This window comes from Drosophila hydei, unplaced genomic scaffold, assembly GCF_003285905.1.
Source record: "Drosophila hydei strain 15085-1641.00,03,60 unplaced genomic scaffold, DhydRS2 tig00000111-arrow-arrow-pilon, whole genome shotgun sequence".
Taxonomy (NCBI): domain Eukaryota; kingdom Metazoa; phylum Arthropoda; class Insecta; order Diptera; family Drosophilidae; genus Drosophila; species Drosophila hydei.
Genome location: NW_022045668.1, coordinates 24,793 through 49,906, shown reverse-complemented (window position 1 = coordinate 49,906; position 25,114 = coordinate 24,793). Strand labels below are relative to the sequence as shown.

Below are 25,114 nucleotides of genomic sequence, written 5' to 3'. Positions count from 1 at the left end.
GTTCAAGGTGAACCGTTTTTAGTTGCAATTTTTGTTGAACTATATCAGTTAAACACTTAAATTAATGCACTTTACATTCATCAATTTGCACTTTACCTGAAATTGAAGAAATACGAATCGATTTTTATATGCGCGCGTTATCTTGGCACTGTTAAAGCCTTGTGTCATTTCTTTTCGAAGCGCACTGGAAAACAGCTATTCGTCTATTGAGGGTTTTTGGTACGAATTTAGGCATGCACTACGCATACCAACGTTGTTTGTTGGTCTTTTGCACTTGCATTATGGCCAAAATATTTTAATTGACGGAATTAAGTGCGACGGCGACGTCTTCCTCAACAAATTTCTGAGATATGTGTGCAGTGTGACCGAACAATGTAAGGCAAAATATATTGCGCTGCATTCAAATATCGATAGAATATCGTTATTATGCATCGATTGTATTTATAAGACACTGAAAGGCCAATGATACTTACAATTTAAAAATTATTATTGTTATTCTTTATTCTTTTTTTTATTAGAATAATGAATAATTTTTTTTCTTATATTTTTTGTATGACTACTACAAACGTATTTATGCAAAATAAATATAAATTGCTAGCCACTATTGCTCAAAATATAAGTATTGTGGACATTTATAACAACTATTTATAACGTCTTTTTGAATCACTTTACCGCACTCAGTTTTGCGATTTGTATTGATTCACATATATTTCACTTGATGTGTAGCACTTTTGTAATCAAAAAATAAATAGATCTCATCATTTGCACACATAAATCAAAAATTATGATTTTCGTTTTCCCTCAAATGTGCTCGCAGCTGTTGTATATATGTATGTATTTCACGCATTTCACAATTGCTTTTTCCACGTTCGTTCTCACAGTTGCGTATATATACAATACTGCTACAATGCTATTGTCTGTTTTGTTTTTACAGGAAGTTTCGTAAGACCACCGAGCGTCTATAGATACACCGAAGTGTCGAGGTGCATAAACAAAGAATTGCAACGCAAAGCGGAGGATGTGAGGAGCATTTGCTCAATTCTAATCAAATTTCACCACACTCTTTCCACGATCATGCAGCGTTTCCGTTTGGCGCTCTCTCGCTCATTCCGAAAGCTATGCCAAAAGCTAAAAAAAAAACGAAACAAAAAGAACAGATGAAAAAAGATTCGAAATGCCCGAAATATAAGATCCCTAAAGCTTGACTAGGCCTCTTGAATGGCACATAATGTTCACCAAAAGACTTTCAGTGCGAGCGGACCTCTGCACGGAGTGGAACAAAATTGAAAAACTAAAAAGAGTACAGTCCGCGGAAAACATTCAATTAATAGAAAACTCATATATATATATACATATCTCTATGTATATATATATATCTTTATATATATAATCTAATTTTCTCATATATATATATATATATAACCTATATATATTTTCGCCCATGTATATGTGTACGCGAAAGAAATAAGATTTTTCAACTAAAAATAGTGCCTTAATTTACAATAAAAAAACGACAAAACGACGAATTTTTTTGCTAACTTTGAAATATTAAATTAAAAATTCTTATAATAATATATATATATATACATATAAATAATATATATATAAATAAATACACACACGCACGCATGTTCGAGTTAAGAGTTTAAACAAAAATAATAGTAAAATTGTTAATTGAAGTCGCAACGGCCAATTTGTATTAACCGTCGTATTGAAGGCAATCGTAAGATGACTTTCACGCGATTAAAAACTCTTACATTGCTCGTGTGTACGCTACTGGCACTGAGTTTTCCCGGATATGTGAATTGCGCTAACAAAAAAGGATCACAGCCAGCGGCAGCTCCGGCGGCGGCGGCGTCGGCGTCTCTCGAACCCGAAGCCGTTATCGAGGAGGTCAATGCCAAGCAGTTGGAAAAGCTCTTGGCCGACAAGGATTATGTTGCCGTTTTCTGGTGTAAGTAGACACACACGCACGCACACACACACACACACACACGCACACCCATTGTTGTTGTCTAGTAATGTGCGAGATTTAAGATCCGGGCTGATGGCCGTGCACGACTCGAAATAGTAACAGAAGCCATATTATATAAATTTTCTCTAGTGAAAATTCTAAAAATTCGCATACAAGTGAAAATATGTGAAAAATTTCGTTGTACGAAATGTCTTGAGATTTTCATTCGGTTTAGTTTTTTTTCTATTTTTTTTTATTTTTTTTTCTATTTTTTTGTTGCTAGTCTCTGTTCAGTTTTCTATTTTTCCCTCTAGTGGTTTTTCTTTGCGTTCTGTTTATGAGCAGCCAAACGCTTTGGCTATGAGAAATTGCCGTCTCTCCGCTTTATTTTAGTGCTGTCTGCTTTCTCTCTATCGCTCTCACGCGCCGTGTGTGTCGCTGTGCCTTTGGATTCACTAGATTTTGAGTAAAAATTGGCCAGTAAATAAGTTAGCCAAGAGCTTAACTAATTGGCCAATTTAGTTTTGTATATTGAAAGTATTTGCGTACAGCGCATACTTTCTCCATTTGCAATAAAGAAACTTTTATTTCAAGAATTTATTAGCTTATAAAAATTGATATATATCTATATATGTATATCTATATAATATAAATTGAGCACTAAATTTTGCATAAACAAAACGCGGCAGGGCTATAATTTAGCAGCGTATAAATAGCTTAGAAATAAACATGTTAAATAAGTTTTCCAAACGTTAATCACCTTCGGATTGTGGATATTGTTACGCTTGAAGGAAACAATTTTAAATATATATGCAAGCACATATAGATATATATAAATAATATATATGAATAATTCTGTCAATGTCGCCAGTTAATACAAAAAAAATCAACTTGAAATTTATTAAAATTTTTTCCAAAAAAATAATTTGTTGACACTGAAATGAAATTAAGCATATATATATAGAGATATATATTTATTTGAAATTTCAATGATATATTCAAGACTTTCTGTTTATACAAAGAAACAATAAAAATGCAAATTGAGCCTACGCAAATAGCAGCTCATTGCAAGTTGCCAATGCAATTGGCCATAATAAAAATGTTGCAAAATTTGTTTATTTGTTTCTAGTAAGTGCTATTAATGCTATTGCAATGTGTTGCGAAAGCAATCCAAACTGATGGATAAGTAACATATAGCCAAAATGGCAATTGTAATCAAGACAGAATCAGATTCAATCAAATATTACGTATACGTAATATGCACTTAGCATCTGTTGCGTGTACTTGACGGCCATAAAAGCGTACGCCACACACGCAGTACGCACACACAACGAACGATTTTTATGCTAAAACAAATGAAGTTCAAGTATTTATAGATTATCTGATATATATTTATGTATATATAACTCGTGCAGAACCGCTTTTAACTGACAAAAATTTGATTAAAGAGAGCCAAAATTACTTTGACTAGGCAAAAGTTTTTAGAATTGTGAATTGTGAATTGATAGTTGTAGATTGTATAATATATAGAGGGGCGTGCAACCACCCTACACATATACATAGACAGCTGTGTGTGTGTGTATGTGCTGTAATTCATTTCCCTAATAGTTGCTGCATAAATTTTTATGAATTAATTTAGCAAAATGCTGTTGGCAGTTGTGCACGACATTAATAGCTAACCACATAGACAGCATATATAATATATATAAGATATATATATATGTATGTATGTCTGTCATGTACCATATAGAAAGCATGCAATTTCATTGCTGCTGCTGTCATTTCATTCACTAGCCTGGGCGCCCAGCCTGCCAGCCTGCCCAGAATGCCATTTGCGGTTCTTGCTCTCTATATATATGATGCATGCCGTTGATTAATGGGGCGTGTGGGGACAAGACAGGGGGCGTGGCTAATGGCATTACCGATGATGCATCCCTATTAAAGCGCTATGAATAATCGCCGCAGCATTTGGCGTCACACGCGACAGTTGCTAGCCGTCAATTCCGCCGTTGGTATCTCTATAAAGATTGCCTATAGAAGCAAAAAGAAAAAAAAAACCAAAACAGAAAAAATATATGCTATACAATTGTTTCTAATTGCTTGCAGATGCGCGTAGCTGTGTTACCTGTGATAAGGTTTTAGCGGAGGCTCGAAAAAATCGACGATGACACCGATTCATTCGGTGTGGACTTTGTGAAAATTAACGACAACGACTAGCCAAACAATATGGCATCAAGACCTTCCCGGCGCTCACCTACTTCAGGTAAGACTAAGGCAAACAGAAAAACATGACAAATCCCAATGTACCCTGTAAATCTAGAGGAAGGAGCCCATCATCTACGATGGCGATCTGATGGATGAGGAGGGCGTGCTCGATTTTCTAACCTCGCTCGAGGGCCATGGATCTGCCCGATCGCATCGAGGAGGTCAATGCCAAGATATTGCAAAAGATTATCGAGGATACAGATTTGTTGCCGTTCTCTTCTGTGAGTACAAATTCAAGTTCTATACAATCTCTCTCTCTCTGTCTCTATCTTTAAACTATAAATCTATCTTTATATTGATTATGTTTACTTCAAAGCAGTTGCAGTTTTTAGCGTTATAAAAGAAAATTTTAAATACAAAATGCAAAACAAAAACCCAATGAAAGTTAAGCTCTCTTGTGACTAAAAAATTCATACAACTTAGGTACAACAAAACTTCAATATTACCTAGTTATAAACAGACATTCTATAAATATATATATATATTTAGTTATATTTAAATATTAACTAAACTGTTCTATTTTGTAACTAACCTTAGTACGGCGGCAACTTAACTCTACTTCTATCTCTCTCTTTATATATATATTTATGTAATATAATTATATATTTATTTATGTAACGCCTCACACGTGTTTCGATGCATATATATATATATATATATTTGCAATATATTTGTATGCGTTTATATCTATTTAAACAGGTCCTGATCATGAAACATGCCCACCCAGGGTAAGGGTAAGTTTGTGCATATGTTAATGGGTTGTCCTTTTGACTTGTGAATCTCCCTTTTCACTTCAGCCCAGCCAAGCCCAGCCCAGTTATACAATTAAACAAAAAAAATTAAATCATTGATTAAACAAACTTTTGCAATTCATCGTAATTTTCCAATATTTTCCCAAAACAACAAAACAAACAAAAATAAAAGTAAACTAAAACATATGCACAAAAAACCTCACCTGTATCTATGTATATATGTATAATACCCTCTTCTTTTACCTCTATGTATATATGTATATACCTATATCTGTCGCTACCTAATCTGACTGTTATAACTTTTAATTTCCTTTGAGCGAAACGAGCCAAGTTTTTTGGGAACATAGAAAACTTTAGTTGACAGCGCAGCTTTGAATTGCTTAAAGATCTCAGTAGTTGATGGATTATTAATTTATTAAATATATTATAATATATTATATAATTCTTAACAAATTTGAGTATTAATAAATAAGGTTTTATATAAGATAAATATTTATGGTAATTAAAGAACTATTTTTATATTAATTATTATTATAATTGACTTACTTCTTTTTCTTTAAAAAATCTTTAAAAATGATGTATACAAATTTAATAATTAATATAATATATATAAATTAAAAAATAAATTTAAAATTAAATTAAAATACTAAATATATTTATAATTTTAGATTATATAAATTAATCAATTATTATTATTTAAAAATATCAATCAAGTATTATTAATTTTTATTTAACAATATTTATCAATATGCAATAGTTATGCAAGCAAGTCTTATACTCGACCAAATTATTTATTTCATATATGCATTCAAGGAATATTATTTTTATTTATTTACATATTGATACAAAAACACTTAAATATAATTTTATATGACAATTTTTTACACAATAGAGTAAATAAATTTACCACATATATATCACATTGTTGTAACTATGGTAAAGAGTAAAAATAGATAGATAGCTAATAGAAAGCCATGTAGAAAGCCATTTATAGATAATAGATAATGACATATGTAAACTGGCTAACAAATTGGCTGATTTCAATTGTGCTATCGCCGCACGCAGACAGCCAAAAAGCAACAAAAAACAAAAACGAAAACGACAAATATTACGTATACGTATAAAAATACGATTCCAACAACAACAACAACTGAGCGCAACAGCAGCATTTAGACACAGGCAGCACAGGCAGGTCTCTGGTCTGGGCTCTACGCCAGACCATGTTTGTGGCCCGGCGGGCGCAACCGAGCCCTAACGGAGATGTTATAGCAAACACATCAAATGCAGAAATAAATCAATATTGCAAAACGTCAAACTATCTATCATAGAAACTTACTAATAATTGAACTATTATAAATAGGAATCTATATTTACTATTATAATTCTATGTTAGAGAGAGAGAGAGAGCTAGCTCCGAGCTACTTATATGGACACGATAGCCTTTATAGTTGGCCACGGTTTGTGGAACAAAGGAAATGAACAAATTCGTAAAAAACATTAACTTATTAGCCCCTTAGAGAGACCGAGAGTTGGGCAAGGGCATGACAACAAAGTGTATATCAGCTTTATTTATTTGTTTTTGTAGCAAGTTCTTTTTCATTTCATTTCTTTTCTTTTTTCTATTTTTTTTTTTTGGTTTTTGTATTTTTTCAACACATCTGAAGCCACCTACAATTTTTGGCCTATAAATAGAAATTCAAGCAGTTGGTTGGCCAACAAAATGATTTTTCGCTGCTGCTGCTGCGGCTGCTGTTATTTTTGCTCAATTTTCAAACAACTAACTGTATACACACGCACGCACACACACAGTCTAGTATATATATGCGTGCGTCTGTATAGATCAATAGTACATGTATTTTTATAAAGCGCAGACAGCGCACAAAGGTCTTCGCATAGAGATGATCAGCATGTAGGTGAGACAAGAACAACATATTTTGCTGCCTTCCTCTGTTCTGCATCCATTGTTCTGCCTTTTGTCGACAATTTCTCAGCGCATCGACACACACGCACATGCATTTTTTTTCTATTTGTATTTTTTTTTTGGGGTAGGGATCTTTTTTAATACCCTGTAAATTATGTGTATTTTAAAATTATATAAGCTTATACAAAATGAAAAAATTACACTTATAATATATATATCAAAAATTACAAAATGTTTAGAATAGTTTTATAATTATTTCAAAATGTAATATAAAGTAGTAATTCATATTTTTAAAATTATTTAGTTAATATACTCAAAGCAATTTCCAACTGCTACTATCAGATTACAAGTAAAAATATTTACATAATAATAAAATAATAATATATAATTATAAAAAAATTTTATTTTTAATTTTTTAAATTTAGCCATTTACTTTATTATTTAATATTAATTTAAAAAAAAAAATTACTATAATTAAGCTTGCAATTAGTCTAATATATAATATTTCAAATGAAATATATTTCCTTATGGAAATGAAATAGTAATATTATCCCATATACAAGTGCACACTAAGAGAACAATAGCTTTATCTATACAATTTCATACAACAATCTAAGCTGTAAACAATTTTCATATTTATAAATATTTAAACTGAAAAAGAGGAAGTTTATCGAGGAAGTTCATCAGGAAGTTTACCTTGAAAGATCATTGCAGAGTATTACAAAGTCTAAGACATTAGTTTGTCGACTTGCTTTGTAATTTTGTTTGAGTTGTTGTTCTTCACAGAACTGCAGACAGACAGCAGTTTTAATTGCTTTTGCATACAGCAATACATCAAGATGCTGGCACACACGAGCCGGCATGGATGTCATTATGGGCAAGCTCTTTAGTTGCAGCCAAATGTAATTTTACATAATAAATATATATATATATATGTATTTAAATATATATATATATATATATATATATATATATATATATATTGAGTGGTGTGTGTGCCAGCCGACTGACTTGCACTATTTTTAGTATCTGGCCAAGTCTGCGGTAAATTCATTAATGCAGTTTTGCATACTAAATGCAATTTTAGCGAGAAACCTGTCAAAAGTATAAACATAAACATGTTTAGTCACTGACGCTGCACAGTAATAAATTGTGTGTGTATGTGTGAGTGAGTGGGTGCCTATAAAAATATATATACATATATATGTATATATATGTGTGTGTGTCTGTCTGTGGCCTTGCCACCTTGGCGACACCCACTCACCCGGTCAAAATAGCTGCTCCATGGCAAATATATTTATTGTCTCAAAAATTATTTCTCGACATTTTGGTAGAGGAATTTAATTTGTTAAAATCATTTTTATAGTTATTTAAAACAATTAAAGACATATTAAAAAATATGAGATAGATTGAAAAAATGCAAAATAATTTATAATAAAAATTTGAAAATTGTGAATATATAATAAATAAGTTTATATATTTAGAAAAAATAAAAAAGTATTTAAAATAAAATTGATTTAAAATAAATATTTACTGATATATATTCAAGCGAAAAGCTTTCGAGACACTTGTAAAATAAATACATTTGAATTGTAATATAGAATATTACGTATACGCAGCGAGTGACAAAAGCAAAAGCTTGCTAAAGACGAACTCACAGCAAAATGAATAAATATAGCTAACATAATGGCGAAGAAGAAAGAGCGAGCTTTATATAGTTGGGAAGAACACGTCCCTCTATATATATATTTATATATATATCATTTTATTTATGGTCCTATAGGTGGGCTCTTTGAAAACGTTTTCAATTGCTTTGTAGTATGCATTTCCGCTGCATTTTGCAACAGGTTGTATACAAAGATGTTGCAATTCTTTTCCTTTCTTTGTACATTTTTTTTGTGTAAACAAACGAAATCGAATCGTTTGGATAGAAAATAATGAGGTTTGCTATACCATTTGCTGGCAACGATAAATGATCCAAATACGATTCCCAATCGCTCGTAGCTCAAGGCATTTTTCAAATTCTATTCTTGTCTTGCATGCACACCTGAATGTTAAATCTATTTTGTACTCTATTAACCTTAACCTTACAGCGCTGCACACGAGAATGATACGATATAATAGCATTACTTATGTGCCATTAAATAAAAAAAGCAAAAAGCCTTCCACCCCTACCACGCACACGCACACACACACCGTGCCCTTACCAACGTTACAGCACGAAGAAAACTAAACAATTTGTTGTGCTACTATCCAAAAACCAAAACCAAAATAAAAACCAACAAACCCCAAGTCTAATGTCAACCCGTGATGGCGTTGATATTGCAGTTAAATGTTGTCTAATCTTTGCCCATCCGTTCATCAGATAAACAGCAGTGCCGCAAGTGCGCCAAGGCCTTGCAAGAATTGGAGAATATCGACGATGAGGCCGATCAGCTGGGCATCGGCTTCGTCAAGATCCACGACGAGGCATTGGCCGATGAATACAATTTGGGCAATCTGCCGGTATTGGTCTACTATCGCCATCAAACGCCGATCATCTATGAAGGTATAGCATGCCCAAATCCTTAAACGAGTTGCACACATATCGCTTATATCAATCGAAAATCGATTGTTGCTTATTATCGAAACTGTGTCCAGGTGAGCTGCAGCGCGAGGAGGATGTCTTGGAGTGGTTGGTGCAAAATAAATCGACCGGCGATGAGGATGATGTTATCGAGGATGTTACGTCTAAGACGTTATCGACGCTCATTAGCAATATCGATAATTTGGTTGTGCTATTCTGTATGTATATGTATATGTATATATATGCTCGCATCGCTAGTTGATCGATCAACATTTCTATAGATGATCACGGCAATGACGATTCGATGACCGTATTGGAAGAGCTAGAACAAATCGACGACGACTGCGACAAGCATGGCATACAATTCGTTAAAATCGATGATGCCAAGGCGGCAGCCGATTACGGAATCGACTCGGTACGGAATACAATAACGCAATTCATAGCAGAACCAATAATTCTATACGACCTATATGTGACATTTATAGATTCCGGCAATTGTATACTTTGAAAAAGAAATTCCAAACGTTTACGATGGCGATCTCATGGATGAGGAACAGATACTGAAATGGTTGTTGGGCCAGTTGGAACATGATGAGATCGAGGATGTCACCGATGAAATGCTCGATACAATGATCAAGGAAGGACGCGTCATTGCAGTGCTGTTCTGTAAATATATATAAGCAAGGCTTAGGCGCTGTTGTTGTTGTTACATCTGTTGTTGTTGTTGGTTGTTTTCCAGACGACAACAACGACAAGAAATCCCAAAAGGTGCTCGAAGAACTAGAGAACATTGACGACGAATGCGACGCATTGGGCATTACTTTCGTGAAAATCGACAATCCCGAGGAGGCCGTTGAATATGGCATCAATAAAGTTCCTAAACTGATATACTTTGAAAAAGGCATTCCAACTATATACGAAGGCAATCTGGAGGATGAGGAGAAACTATTGAAATGGCTAGAAGAACAGACTAGTTCCGATCAAATCGAAGACATTACCGATGAAATGTTGGATTTGATCATCGAAAAAATGCCCCACGTAGCCGTGCTCTTCTGTAAGTGATTTCTGGGCCACAAAACCCAGCAACCCACCCAAAAAAATCCCATGCCGGACATATCCCATGCAGCTGTAGATAATGTAATATAGATCGTCTTATATATATATATATAAATACATGTTGTATACCTTGTAAAATCGGGGTGTGTCTGAGTGTCTGGCGCTTAATCAAAAAAAAAGCTGCTCGATGTGCTTATAAATTAATTCATTCTATAAAAGCGCTTCAACTAATCATAATACCTTAAACTAAAAAACGGAGAAACTTTAGAACCTCGGCTAGTCATATATATACAAACATTTTTGTATTCTATAGCAAAATTAAATTTATTTTATCGTATGAAACCAGTTGCAAGTTGAGAGCTTTTCAGTAGTCAGGGTCTCAAGCACTTTAGAAGGCCTGTAATGCGTTTGTTTCTTTCCTATTTTCAAACAATGTCATTCGATAGTCAATGTAATCGATAACAATTCTTCACAGATGACAAAGATCAAAAGAAATCACAGAAAATTCTCGCCGAATTGGAAAACATTGACGATGAATGCGATCAGAATGATATCGCGTTCGTGAAGATCGATGACGACAAGGAGGCCAAGGAGTGGGGCATCGATGAGATACCATCGATTGTGCTCTTCGAACGTGGCATACCGCACATCTACGAGGGTGATCTGATGAAGGAAGATGAGCTACTCGGCTGGCTGGTGCATCAGAAGCGCTATTCTGAAATTCCGGAAGTCACCGACGAAATGAAGGACAAACTGGTCGAGAACACGGAACATTTGGCTGTCATATTCTGTGAGGCAAAATTTCAACTCCAACTCTGTGAATCTCTCTCAAATTAATAACATTTGCAGACGATAAGGAAGACAAGCAGGATATGCGCATTCTGAACGAGCTGGAGAACATTGACGATGAACTCGAAAAGGAGGGCATTGTCATTGTGCGCATCGATAATGCCGCCGAGGCTAAGGAATACGGACTCGATCATCTGCCAGCGCTGATTTACTTTGAGAACAAGATACCGGCTTTGTACGAAGGTGATCTGATGAACGAGGACGAGGTGCTCGAATGGCTGTTGGTGCAGAAGAAAACGGCCACCATCGAGGAGGTCACCGATGAGATTCTTGTCAATTTGATCAACGAGCATGAATATGTTGTCGTATTCTTTACGGGTCCCTGCGAACCGGGCGAGTCCTGCGACCACACACTGAACGCATTGGAAAGCATCGACGATGAGCTTGATGAGGCTGGCATCATATTTGTTACCACTGAGGATACGGGCATCGCTAAGAAATACAATGTCAAATCCTATCCAAGATTGGTCTTCTTCAGAAATCGTGATCCGTTGCACTTTACGGGCGATCTGGATGACGAGGACGAGGTTCTCGCCTGGATCACCGATGACGAAACCCTTGAAATTCCCGGCAAAATCGAGGAGGTCAATGTGAAAATGTTGGATAAGATATTGGCTGAAAACGATCATGTTGTCGTGTTCTTCTGTAAGTTTGAGGAGCTCTCTACGAAAATCACAATTCATTTTCATATTTAACAGATGCTGAGGGTGACAAGAAGTCGCAAAAGATCCTCAACGAACTGGAGAACATCGATGACGAATGCGAGGAAAAAGACATCGACTTTGTAAAGACATCCGATGACGATATCGATAAGGAATACGATCTGCCCGGTTTGCCGGCGCTTGCATTTTATAGACATAAGTTTAGAACAATTTACACCGGTAAGAAAAACCTAAAATCTATTGAGATTGGAGTTTAATGTGAGGAGTTGCTTTGCAGGTGATCTGATGAAGGAAGAGGAAATTCTGGATTGGGTTATCGATTTGCACGAATCGACTGCCGATGTCATCGAATCCGTTGATCGCAAAACCCTGCAGGTTTTGATCAACGATGTTGAACACCTGGCCGTTTTCTTCTGTGCGTTCTTCTACCGTTAATATGCGAAGTAATTGGATTTTAATCATAATATTCCATTTCATTGACAGACGATGATGAGTGTGAGACATGCCCTGGCATTTTGGAAGAACTGGAGAATATCGATGACGATACCGATAAGCATGGCATACAGTTCGTCAAATCGAATGATGTTAAGCTGGCTCATGAAATTGGCATTTTCGCATTCCCAGCCTTAGTCTACTACGAGACGGGCGTTCCGATCATGTATGATGGTAAGCTATACCCGATTCTTCGCCGATTCACATCTAAATTGAACCGTTTCCATGCCCGCAGGTAATCTCAAAAATGAAAATCGTGTGCTGCAGTGGTTAATCAATCAAAAGAGTAAGCGTTCATATTTCAAATGTTTTCTCCGCTTTCTAACTCACGCTCATAAGCCAAACATTCAATACCAAATCAGTTGAGCCCACAAGATCTTGGCCAAACTTCAAACTGAAAAAAAAAAATAATACTTTATATATAGAGATCGCATATCAAATCCAAGCAAGTCGGATATATCCAAATATCATTCTACCCGTTTATAGCCATTTGCAAAATGACAAAACGTAATGAATACTTTCGCTATATATATGATATATAATAGGCAACGATGACGATGGAAGTGATGAGAAAATTGTTAAATTGAGCTATCCAAAAGAAAGTGATGTGGATAAAAGAGAAAGACTCAAACGTCTGCAACAAACGATACGAAAAGAAAGATTACGAAAACATTCGCGCGACGACGACGATGAGAACGGCGATGACGATGACGATGATGATGACGATGACGATGACGATGACGATGACAACAAAAATGACAATGAAGACGATGACGATGATAATGACGATGACAATGACAATGAAGACGAAGATGATGACGATGAGGATGACGAAGATGACGATGAGGACGATGAAGATGATGATGAAAACGATAATGACAATGACAATGACAATGACGATGACGATGATAATGACGACGATGATGACGATGACAATGATAATGATAATGACGACGATAATAATGACGATGACGACGACGAGGATGATGATGACAATGACGATGAAGACGAAGACAATAATGATGATGATGATGATGATGATAATGATAATGATGAGGAAGATGAGGACGGAAAAGATGACGATGATGATGAAGACAATGATGACGAAGACGATGATGGAAATGATAACGATAAAGACAATGACAATGATGATGACGATGACGATGACAATGACGATGAGGACGATGATGATGGGGAAAATGATGAAGACGACGATGAAGATAATGACGACGACGATGACATACAAAACGATGAAGACGATGACGATGAAGATAATGACAAAGACAATGATGATGATGATGATGATGACGAGGACGAAGACGATGACGATAACGATGATGATGACGATAACGATAACGATAACGATGACGAAGAAGAAGATATCAGCAAGCAAATATATAAGCACAGAGCTAAAGGCAGAACGATACATCGACTTTCTGATCTATGCTCGGGTGATCTTATAGATGAATTAGGTAATACGTGAATGTGAGTTGCCATTGCTGCACTAACTGAAGTTGTTTTTCTTGTTGTCAACTCCTCTCCCTGAACTGCCCAACCAACAACCACCCAAGACCATAATATACACTACAGTAATTTCATTGTCTATCTACAGACTTGGGTAAAAGGAATACAAGAAATGCATTTCATAAAGGTAACAAGAGCGATATATATGCATATATAAATGTGTGTTGCGCCCAGCTTTTGTGGTAAAGCGATTCATCTACACCCATATGAAAATAAAAATATGTGAAATTTGATATACAAACACACATGCACACACTCACTAAAAGCCACGTCAATGTTTGCCCTCGTGAATGTATTAAAGACCTATCCAATGCTTCGATTTACCCACAATATTGTTTGAAGTTCCCCAAACCTTTAACTTCTCTCTCTCTCTCTCTCCTCTCTCTAAAAAAGTGAACAAATTTGGTAAAAAAAATAAAAATAATGCAAAAATCATAGCTGACACAATGTTTGACAATATATAAAAAAAAAAATAAAACATATTTAATTTTTTTATATTATAAAAAAATCGAAACAAGCAATTGTTAATAACTTAATTATTTTGATTATTGATATAATTATTATGTTCTCTTAATACTTAAGCAAACGTTTTTATTTGTTATAATTTATAATTAATAACGAAACCGCGCCGCTAAATAATTATAAACAAACGAAAAACCAAAGGCTAAGGATAAAGTAAAACAAAAAACAACATATATATAATATTATATATATTATATAGCTGTAAAACTAAAATGTACAAAACTCAATTAGGATTTAATACCTGTACAGTCAGCATCAAAAGCATTTTGTCAGTTATTAGTTAAATAGCAAAATTAATGTTGAAAAAAACGATTTTTGATAAAAAAAAAATATTGAAAAAAAATATAATTTTGTTCATTCATAAAGCACGCTTAATTTTTACTCTAGAAAGAAATCAAAGATTGAAGAAAACTTTTTTATGAAAATCGTACTAACTGCTCTTTGTGGTAATTTCGAAGGTGTTGAAAAAATGATAAAAAAAAAAAAAGAAAAATAAAAGCAACTTTTACGACTTTTATTTCGTAATTTCTCGCCTACTCTTTATGCACTTTTGTTTACTTTTTTCTTGTTAGTGATTTCTTTAAATTAAAAAAAAAAAAAAAAACAAAAAACAAAAAAATTAAGAACTAAAACAATCTGACAAAATGTTTTTGTTTGTTTGCTCACAACAGATGACGAATGTTTCTATGTTGGATTGGGTCACGACGGCCATTCAGCTAAGCGCGGCAACAGTTATGTGCCCAACGATTACAAACCATTCCAATGCTGTCCAACCAAATTGGAGAAGTCAACGAAAGTTCCTAAAATGACCGCCCAGCGCATCGGACACAGCGATGGTGAATCGAGCAAGCGTCAAGGTGGCAATTTCAAATTTGCCAGCACAACGAGCCCAACCAGCGCACCCAGCAAACCCAAGCCCATCGCCCAGAAGCCAGCCCAAAAGCGCAACAAAAAGGTTGTCGACGACCACGATGATGATGATGATGATGATGACGATGATGATGATGTGCCATTGGTGAAGGTGTCGTATGCCAATAAGCGTTCTGGCCAATCGGGCAAGAAGCCTTTGACCAAACTGCAAGATCTGGATGATGAATCCGTTGAGGTGGAGAAAACAAAGAAATCGTCGAAGAAGTCGGGCAATAAGCTGAACGTTAAAACCGGTACGTGGCGCGACAAAAGCAAACATTAAAAGATCCCTAGTTTCCAAATTGATAGACACAAAAAATATATCGATATACAGATTGTTCAGTTTTGAAATCAATCGAATCAAACCCAAATATATATTCATATATATATGTACACACATCCAAAAACACAAAACAGACATATCTGCTTGTAATTTGATTTGTATATTTCTCTCTCTTTTTTCTCTCTTTTTTTTGTGTCTTGCAGGCATTAATTTTTTCCAAAATCGACTAAAAAATTTGTATGACCTCATTTTTCAGGATATCTCTCTGTGGGAGTAAGGCAACAATATTAAAAAAAAATATATTAAAAACAAAACCCAAATAAAACACGAAATGTTTGTATGATTGTAAAAATTAAAGTAACACGCATACGCAACGTTGTCAAATGAAACTTTGAAATGAAATGTAAAAAAAAACTAAAAACTAAAAACTAGAAAGAAAAACAAAGCAAAGCACGCACAAGTCTAAGATCTAAGAACTGAACGCTGTAAAAAAAATAAAGAAAAACCTCGAACAACAGGTTAGCATATATATACTTATATATATATATACTTATGTGAACTATCAAGTGTAATGTGTGATTTTTGTTTGTGATTGTCCTGATTATCATAATTTGTAAGTGCATCCAAAAAGACAACAACAACAACAGCTGGTTGTGTAACAACAAAAAATAAATATACTAAAAACAAAAACTTTAGCTACACTGCCCAACAAGAACATTGAAGTTGGATGCACCATGCGTTACTTTAATATATTGAAAGCAATATTACTCATACGACATGTTAAACGAATTTTCTTTGTCAAGCACTGTCGCTCTTTGTTCCACACGTGCTGCAGCGTCAGCTGCAGTTGAAATACCAACTGGCCATCTGGCCACGCAACTCAAACTTAAACACTTTTTAACGTAACTCTTTTCTATTTTTGGTACTTTTGCACTTTTGCGCATATTCATTTGTCCGCTGAGGCTGCCTGTCTATAAAAATTTTGTTGCATTTTTTTGTCAATGGATTTCAGTTGCGCCAACAAACTAAACTTTGTTCAAATTTGAAAGCAATTACTGCAACAACACAACTTACTATTAACACATACACACACACACACACTCACACAGCTAAATATATAATTTAGCTAGTCAAAAATTGATTCGTAATTAACAAAAAAAAACAAAAAATCTAGAAATTGTCAATAACTGAGCATAAACTACTTTTGATACTACTTACTACTTTTATTTTGTTAAAATATACAATTTACATTTATGTATGTAGCTAGAGTCTAAACACAAAACAAAAGCAAAATATTTTTTAAACAATTTTACAATGAGAGAGAAGCGCAACTACAACTATATTATACTATATTTACATAGCTAACTGTAAAGAGCCACCTATATATATATATATATATATATATATTTATATATTTGCCTGAACTAAACTACTTTGTTGTCTAATTGAATATACTCGCTTCTATGCATCATACAGTTCGTATACTTAATATATATAAATATATATTACAAGCAAACAAAATGGCTGTCAAATCTGTTGCTACACTTTGCAACACTGGCCTCGCAAGCTGCTCGCCATTTTTGTTTATTCTCTTTCACTTTCGCTTTCTTATCAGTTCGCTCATTTGTTATCGATATTTGCAAACAAAAACTTATCTAATTTTATTTTTTAAGCTGAGCGTCTTTCATTTCTTTTGTAAGAATTTTTAAAACTATTTATATATTTGTTGTTGAACAGCAGTTGTAAAGATAAAAAAAAAAAACAAACAAAAATATTGAGAAAAAAACTCAAGCAAAATGTGTATTTTGTTAACGTTTTTATGAACTCTTTTTAAACTATTTATATGTAAAAAAATAAACGAACTTTTGTAAACTTAAATAGCGAAAAACTAAAACAATTGTAAATTGCAAATGAATAAAAAATATATATCAAAATCTTTAGTTTTCTAAGCGTTCGCACAAATACAAAAAAAAAAATGAAAAAAAAAATAGAAATTTACTACGTTTTGTTTGGCATTAAAAATGATTTCAAGATTTCAACATTTCTTATTCATCAGCTATATAAATATGCATATATAGATATGAAACGGATATGTAAAAATTTATGTTTAGCCATAAAAAGATTTTTGCATTATTTTTAGTTAAATTGTCAGCCAAATGAGAATTTTGCCTCCAGTTGCCAAAGATATTGGCACAATGCCCAATTGTCATAGAGCGGGGAACAGAAAAACAACAAAAAATATAAAAATACAAATAAATATGAAAATTATTAATTTTGTTTATAAAAGAGAAAACAATGAAAACAAAACTTTGATTGATTGACCAACTGCAGCCAACAGGTATGTGCGAGACTACTGAAAATCAAGCAGAACAAAAAATATCTACAATTTAACAAATAAATATTAATAATAAACAATTCGTTTGCCATGCAGGTAATTTAGAGAGCAACGACGAGGTGTTCAAATGGATATTGGAACAGAAGGCCGATCAGAGCATTGAGCTAATAAATCGCGAACAACTAATTGAATATATAGGCACCAAAGACTTTTTAGCGGTTGTCTTCTGTAAGTATGCATAAGGTAAACTAAGCATAAGTAAATCTGAATTTAAAATATATATATAAATCATAAATATATATATATATGTATTTTAGTATGAATTTTTTGCGCGCCCACTAAAAACTGTAACTGCCCAACAAATATAAGCAAAAAAAAGCATAAATCTAAAGAAAAGTGTTTAAGAATTTCTCGATTTCTCAATGAGCTGTTGAAATTATCGCTTTTGCACACATATCTTGCAGATAAGGAGGACGATCCGGACTCGCCGCGTGTTCTGCGACACATTGAGCTGATCGACGATGAAGCGGCCGAATATGGCATTTACATAGTCAAGATGCATGACAAGCTAATGGCCAAGAAATATGGCTATAGAAATCCGCCCGGCCTAACCTATTTCCGCAAGGGCAAATACATCAATTACGATGGCGACATCGACGACGAGGAAGAGGTGCTCGACTGGCTAACCAGTCCAGCGAATATGGAAATGACCGATCACATCGAGCAGGTCAATCGCAAGATGTTTGAGAAAATACGCAAAAATTCCGATTACGTAGCCGTCATATTCTGTAAGCCAACAAATGTCAATCGAGGCGAAACATTAGCTGAACGCAATTATTTCCACTTTTTATGACACGCAGACAGCGACGAGTGCAAGCAGTGTCCACGCGTCCTGGCTGAGGTGGAGCACATCGACGATGACGCCGACAAGGCTGGCATTGATTTTGTCAAAATCGACGACAAGCAAATGGCCAAGGAATATGGAGTCTTCGCACTGCCAGCCATTGTGTTCTTCAAGCCCACCTCCAAGGAGCCAGTTATATACGCCGGTTAATACGACTGAAGTTTTGAAGTTTTTCTTTGAAGTTTTTTTAATTTTGTAAATTGCGTTTTGCAGGTGATCTTTATGAAGAAGAACAGATCCTAACTTGGTTGCTTACGCAAAAGGATCCAAGTGGAGATGTTATCGAAGATCTCGAAGGCGAAAGACTTGTTCAATTGATCGAAGAGTCTGGCTCCATAGCCGTTTATTTCTGTAAGTTCAATATAACCAAAACGTCTGATATATTTAACAAATGTAGCCAACAGCGAGGTGTGTTTGAAAAGTAATGCGAAGTCTTGAAGTTTTTATTAAAAGTTCTTTATTTTTTTTTTTGTGATTATCTATTTTGACTGCTAGAAAATAATGTCCATCAGATGTCATGAATTTATGGCATGATTTTTGCCAGTCTTTAAAGCTTTTTAAAAATAATTTTGCATATTCCTGTAATGAAGACTTTTTATGGACTTCTTCAGTTTCGTGTTATACGAAGGCTGCGGTTTTTTTTTTGACCTGATTTGGCCATAAATTTAAAGCAGATTCTTAACTACTTTTGGCATGGGCAAAGTCTAAGCACATCCAGGCAAATAGCTGAGTTCTTGGCTTAACTAAGCCACATGAGAAATGCCAATCGAAAATCATATATCAATACTAATCATACACAAATATTCGCATTACTTTTTGAGCACGCCTCGCAGATCAAGTATACAAACATAGAAAATTTGTCAAGTTTATCAAACGTTTTCAAGCTGCAATCGGTTTGGTGACATAAAACTATACTCAAGTACGAGTCAATTAATATCTTTTTTCATAGCATACTTTGCAGCGCACTGAATGTTGCTTCTGTTTCACACTTTGTTGCATTTGTTGAGAAGTCTCTTATCAAGTACTTGATATACTTTATGCTCACTCTTTTGCGCAAACAGTTTGCAGTCAATATATATACAACTATCTACTTTAGGTCTTTAATACTTAAGCTATATTTATCTATTTAAATTGATATATAAATTTTATCAGCGCTCAAATGTATCTAACCAACAAGACTTTTTACCACATTTATATATTTCTATCAAAATATTTAAACAAACCAAAAACTGCACATAAAAACCAAAAAAAAAACCAAATACGACTACTGTAGGGAATAAGACCAAATGCGATATTTGCAATTCGAAAGCTGCGCGCAAGGCGCGTCTGAAAAAGGAGCGCGAACAGCATCAACAGGATGGCGCCTCAGCGAGTGCGGCCGCCGCCTTTGGCAGCGATCCTGAGGCAGCGGCAGCTGCTGCCGAGGCAGGTGGTGGTGGTGCTGCTGCTGGTGGTGGTGTTGAGGGCGGAGCAACGGATGCCGCAGCTTCAGCTGGCAAACAGGAAGATGGTAGCGCACATAAACGTGACAAATTTAATCAAATGGAATGAGTCCAAGAATGTTTAACCAAAGCACAAAAACACCCAGCACACACACACCCACACACCCACACACACACACACACACACACACATGTATATACATACACCTGTGAGAATGTCTTACCCAAAAACTTTGCTGTAGCGCACCTGCACTCCAAACACAACGAACTTTGCCAAACACACAACTCACACACACACACACACACACTTTCTCTCTCTCTCTTTCTTCTACTCTCTATCTCTGTCTCTCTAAATGTGTCTAGCTGTGCTAGCTTCTCTACATGTCTATTCAATATATACTCTGCTTTATTATACATACACAAAGTTGTTGAACCCGTGCTTAGTTTATGTGTAGTTTGCTTGCTCGTAGTGTGTTATTTGTATATTATATACCTGCCACGCCCCGTACCCTTGACGCCTCTTGTTGTTAGTGTGCACACAGTTTGTTATAATATGCATATTCCTTCTTCCACAATCCATGTAAAAAAAAAAACCAAAAAAACAAAACCTCTCCCAGACGCCGATGGCTGTGAGCAGTGCACCAAGGTCTTGGAGGAACTGGAGAATATAGACGATGACTGCGACAAACATGGCATAACTTTTGTCAAAACTCGCGATTTCTCTGTGGCGGATGGCTACGGAGTGCACGAGTATCCGGCGCTGGTATACTTCGAAGGTGGCATACCCAATGTGTTTGAGGGTAAGGCTAGAACGAATCCATTTCAACTAAATCTAATCTGATAACTGGCCCCAGGTGAGCTCAGCGAGGAGGAGGAAGTACTGCAATGGCTTATTACGCAAAAAACCGAAGATCGCATTGAGCTCATAACGCGTCAAATGCTGGAAACAATGGTAGAGGAAACACAATATTTAGCCGTCTATTTCTGTAAGTATTGACCATAGATACGAAATGCATTTAACAAAATCCTGTCATAATCTCATAATAATATCAATTATATACCCTGGCACTGCACAACACCGCTGCACCACTGCACCACAACACAAAAAACACCACAACCAATCCAAATATTCCATGTGCACACACATATATACATATATATATCCATATATGTGTGTGTATATTCCAAATAAATATCCGTAACGCCGCAGTGCCGACTGAGCGCAAGGGCAAGCCACCCGCTTACTGTCGAAGTTTCTGCTCACCCTCTAGTCTTAAAGAAAGCAACCTGACCACCACCACCAAACACTCATCCAGTCAATTCGTACAAAGCTACATTTCGCGCAAAAGAAAACGTATCCAAAAACAAGGTATTCCGTATTCAAATCGTGCAAAAGCCCAAAAAAACTGAAATTAAAATAAAAAATAAATAAAATAAAATCAAGCGCATGTTCTGCTAACCAAGATAAACAATTCTAAAAAATTCTAAAAAAATCTAAAAAAAATTCTAAATATTAAAAAATAAAACTCTGTTCTCTTCTACAACTCTTATACTAAAAATTAAGTCTACTAAATGTATTATCGACCAAACTAAATGCCCCCTGTATTTTGTACTTTTTATCTAAAACAAAATTAAAATTCAAATGAAAATTAATTCAATTAAATTTAGTTTAAACTCAAAATAAATTTAGTTTGGGCGTGAATACCTTTTCTTTTTGGCGTTTTCTCTTTATTCACTAGCTGCGTTGCCTCTATATAACTTATCTAACTTATCTACCACACAGCGAACGCTTCACATTCTTATAAAAATTAAATGCACAAATCATAAATATTTTAAATATTATTTTAATATTGAATGTGTCCATTTCTCTTGCCAGACAAAATCAATTGTAATATCTGTGATCAGATATTGGAGGGTCTGGAGCTAATCGATGATGAATGCGATGTCTTTGGCATACATATGGTTAAGATACAGGATCCACAATTGGCCAAGAGATATTCCATTAAGACTTTCCCAGCCTTAGTGTACTTCCGGTGAGCAGAAGATCTAATCTAATTATATATCTTATTATTATTAATTATATATCTAATTAAAATACTCGATATATCTTTTAGCAACGGCAATCCTTTGCTCTTTGAGGGCGATCTACAGAATGAACAATCTGTGCTGGAATGGCTAATAGACGATGATAATCGCGAATTGGCCGATGAAATTGAGGAGGTGAATGAACGCATGTTGGATCGTCTCATGGCTGAGTCCACTTTGCTTGTTGTGTTCTTTTGTAAGTCGAATCGAATGTGATTCAAATTTGCATAAGAGCTCAAAGTGTTGCCTTCCAGATGATGATGATTGTGCTGAGTGTGAGGAAATCCTGGAGGAACTGGAAGAAATTGATGGCGAGGCAGACATGTTTGGCATTGACTTTGTGAAAATCGCCAGCGTCGAGGCGGCCAAGAAATACGAAATTGTCAATATACCCTCGCTGGTGTATTTCCGGTGAGTAGCGAACTCAACTCCAAGAGAAGTCTTTATAAACTTGCTTAAATTTTGAACTGCAGCAAGCAAGTGCCTGTTCTATATGACGGCGATATGCATCAGCATGATAAGGTTATTACCTGGCTGACATCCCAAGATGTATTCGAAATTAAAAACGAAATTGAAGAGGTCAATCGCAAAATGCTCGACAAACTGCTCGAGGAAAATGAGTTTCTATCTGTGTTCTTCTGTAAGTATGAAATATAATTGTAAACATGAAAAATATATAATTATTTTATAAACTATTTCAGATGAGCACAATCAGCCGGACAGCGTGGCTACGCTGGAGAAGCTGGAGAACATTGATAGCGAAACGGATAATCTGGATATAACTTTCGTGAAAATGGCCGATTCGCGCTATGCCAAAAAATGGGGTGTTACCAAACTGCCAGCCATGGTCTACTTCCGGCGTCGTTTTCCCAGCATATATAGAGGTAGGTCTGGGCTGAAATAACTCACTTAGTAATTGAAATTAAGGCAGCTAAATTATGTTTTCTTCTCTTCTCATTTCGCAGGTGATTTGCTCTCGGAGGATGAGGTGCTCGAATGGCTGCGCAAGAATCGCTTCCGTCAGCCAGAGCTGAACATCTTCATGTATGCTCTGATAGCTCTGGCGGTGGCATTTGTTGTCTACACCGCGTTTCTGCTGCAGTGTTTCAAGCCGGCACCGCCGCCGCCCGTGCAGCATCCGAAGCAGTCGTGATGAGGTTTAACCTAGTGAAATTCAACTGTAGCTCAACTGCAACTAGAGAATTGTTGAAGGTAATGGCCGCTGCGACAAGGGCGTGCCAGAGATACGTAGAGGAGCGAGAGTACGAGAGCAAATGAAAAAAACCTAAATAAACGAAACGAACACACACACGCACACACGAGACACAACACACACACACACAGACACATAAAAATCATCATTGCATAACATTAAACAAAACGAACTATCATCAAGGAATCGTCTAAATTAGACGACTTTTTAGAAAAATGACTTTATAACGACAGTGCCGACTATGCTGCCCCCAAGTATTGTGCGAGAGAACAAGAGAGAGAGTCCCTGGTGACAGAACATTGCAAATATTACATACTATCATTATGATAATAATAATAATAATAATAATGACAATCCGTTGATTTTTAAATATATCTATGTATATATATATATATATATATATATATATATATATATATATACCTTTTGAGACATGTTTCTGGCTGCTTGGAATATCATATTTTACCACACATAAATAATTCAATAAATAATTAAATCACACTCAAGTCATAGTAATTACTATTAAAAGATAATATTTAAATACAAATACAATAATAAAAAAAAAGAGAAGAAATCATTATAATTTTTACAGTAAACTATTACGGATTAATAAAAAAATATAATTTAAATTCTTGAAAATTTTGATTTTTTTCTTTTTATACAAATTTAAAATCGGAAAATTATATATATATATATATATATATATATATATATTTAAAAACAGTATGAACAGCTGAGTCTCAGAGAACTCAGCAATATCTTGCCCTGTCTTGAAATAGCAGCACTGCGCAGAGTTCAGGGTATATCATAGTCGATCACTCCCACTTGTTTACTTCAATTGTTACAACTTAACACTTCAGTGGAACCTTTGCTATCAGCTATCAGTTATCAGTCTGAAATTTCAACAAGGTAAACCCGGGGGGGCTTTATGGCTTTCACTGAAATTTCGGTTGGCAACGAAAAAGTGAATATCAAATTTCAGTACAACAGCCGTATTGAAGTATCGAATGATATAACTAAATATAGTGATGTGATAAATAATTAGCTCATGTTGTGTTTTCTTGGCATTGTAATCTATTTACTATAGATTATTTTGTTTCTCTTTCTATTATAATGGAGATATCAACGTGGTTCAGCTATCTCTGCCAGAGGCGCGTGCATTGATTTAGGCCTCAATACTTTTGTTTGGTTTTGCCCATTTGAAGTTATCAGTATGAATTTTCAAACGCGCAACAAAGAGCTCATGAGGCTCATGAAACGCCCCGCACATAATATTAATTTTTGTGCAAATTTCAGATTGGCAACCGAAATAAGGCTTAGTGTTTTTAGTTCTAAGTATAGTGACAGTACACTGAAACAAATGGGCTCATCTTAAAATAT

The 25,114-nt window shown here is 35.0% G+C and overlaps 1 protein-coding gene across 1 annotated transcript; it reads left to right on the top strand.

Moving 5' to 3' along the window:
* Positions 1-1,670: 1,670 nt before the first annotated feature.
* LOC115482847 lies at positions 1,671-24,050 on the top strand. Its single transcript, XM_030223087.1, is given in 31 exon segments — positions 1,671-1,954; positions 4,061-4,101; positions 4,103-4,160; positions 4,163-4,217; positions 4,277-4,349; positions 4,351-4,417; positions 4,420-4,440; positions 4,919-4,957; positions 9,258-9,440; positions 9,533-9,676; positions 9,740-9,873; positions 9,944-10,124; positions 10,198-10,512; positions 10,990-11,304; positions 11,364-12,008; positions 12,062-12,244; positions 12,303-12,440; positions 12,509-12,691; positions 18,187-18,318; positions 18,555-18,878; positions 18,951-19,139; positions 19,208-19,345; positions 20,268-20,504; positions 21,054-21,236; positions 21,291-21,422; positions 22,313-22,469; positions 22,551-22,717; positions 22,776-22,932; positions 22,995-23,161; positions 23,223-23,405; positions 23,487-24,050. Coding segments are annotated over 31 exon segments (5,355 nt in total). The 5' UTR covers positions 1,671-1,728; the 3' UTR covers positions 23,675-24,050.
* The last annotated feature ends 1,064 nt before the right edge of the window (positions 24,051-25,114 follow it).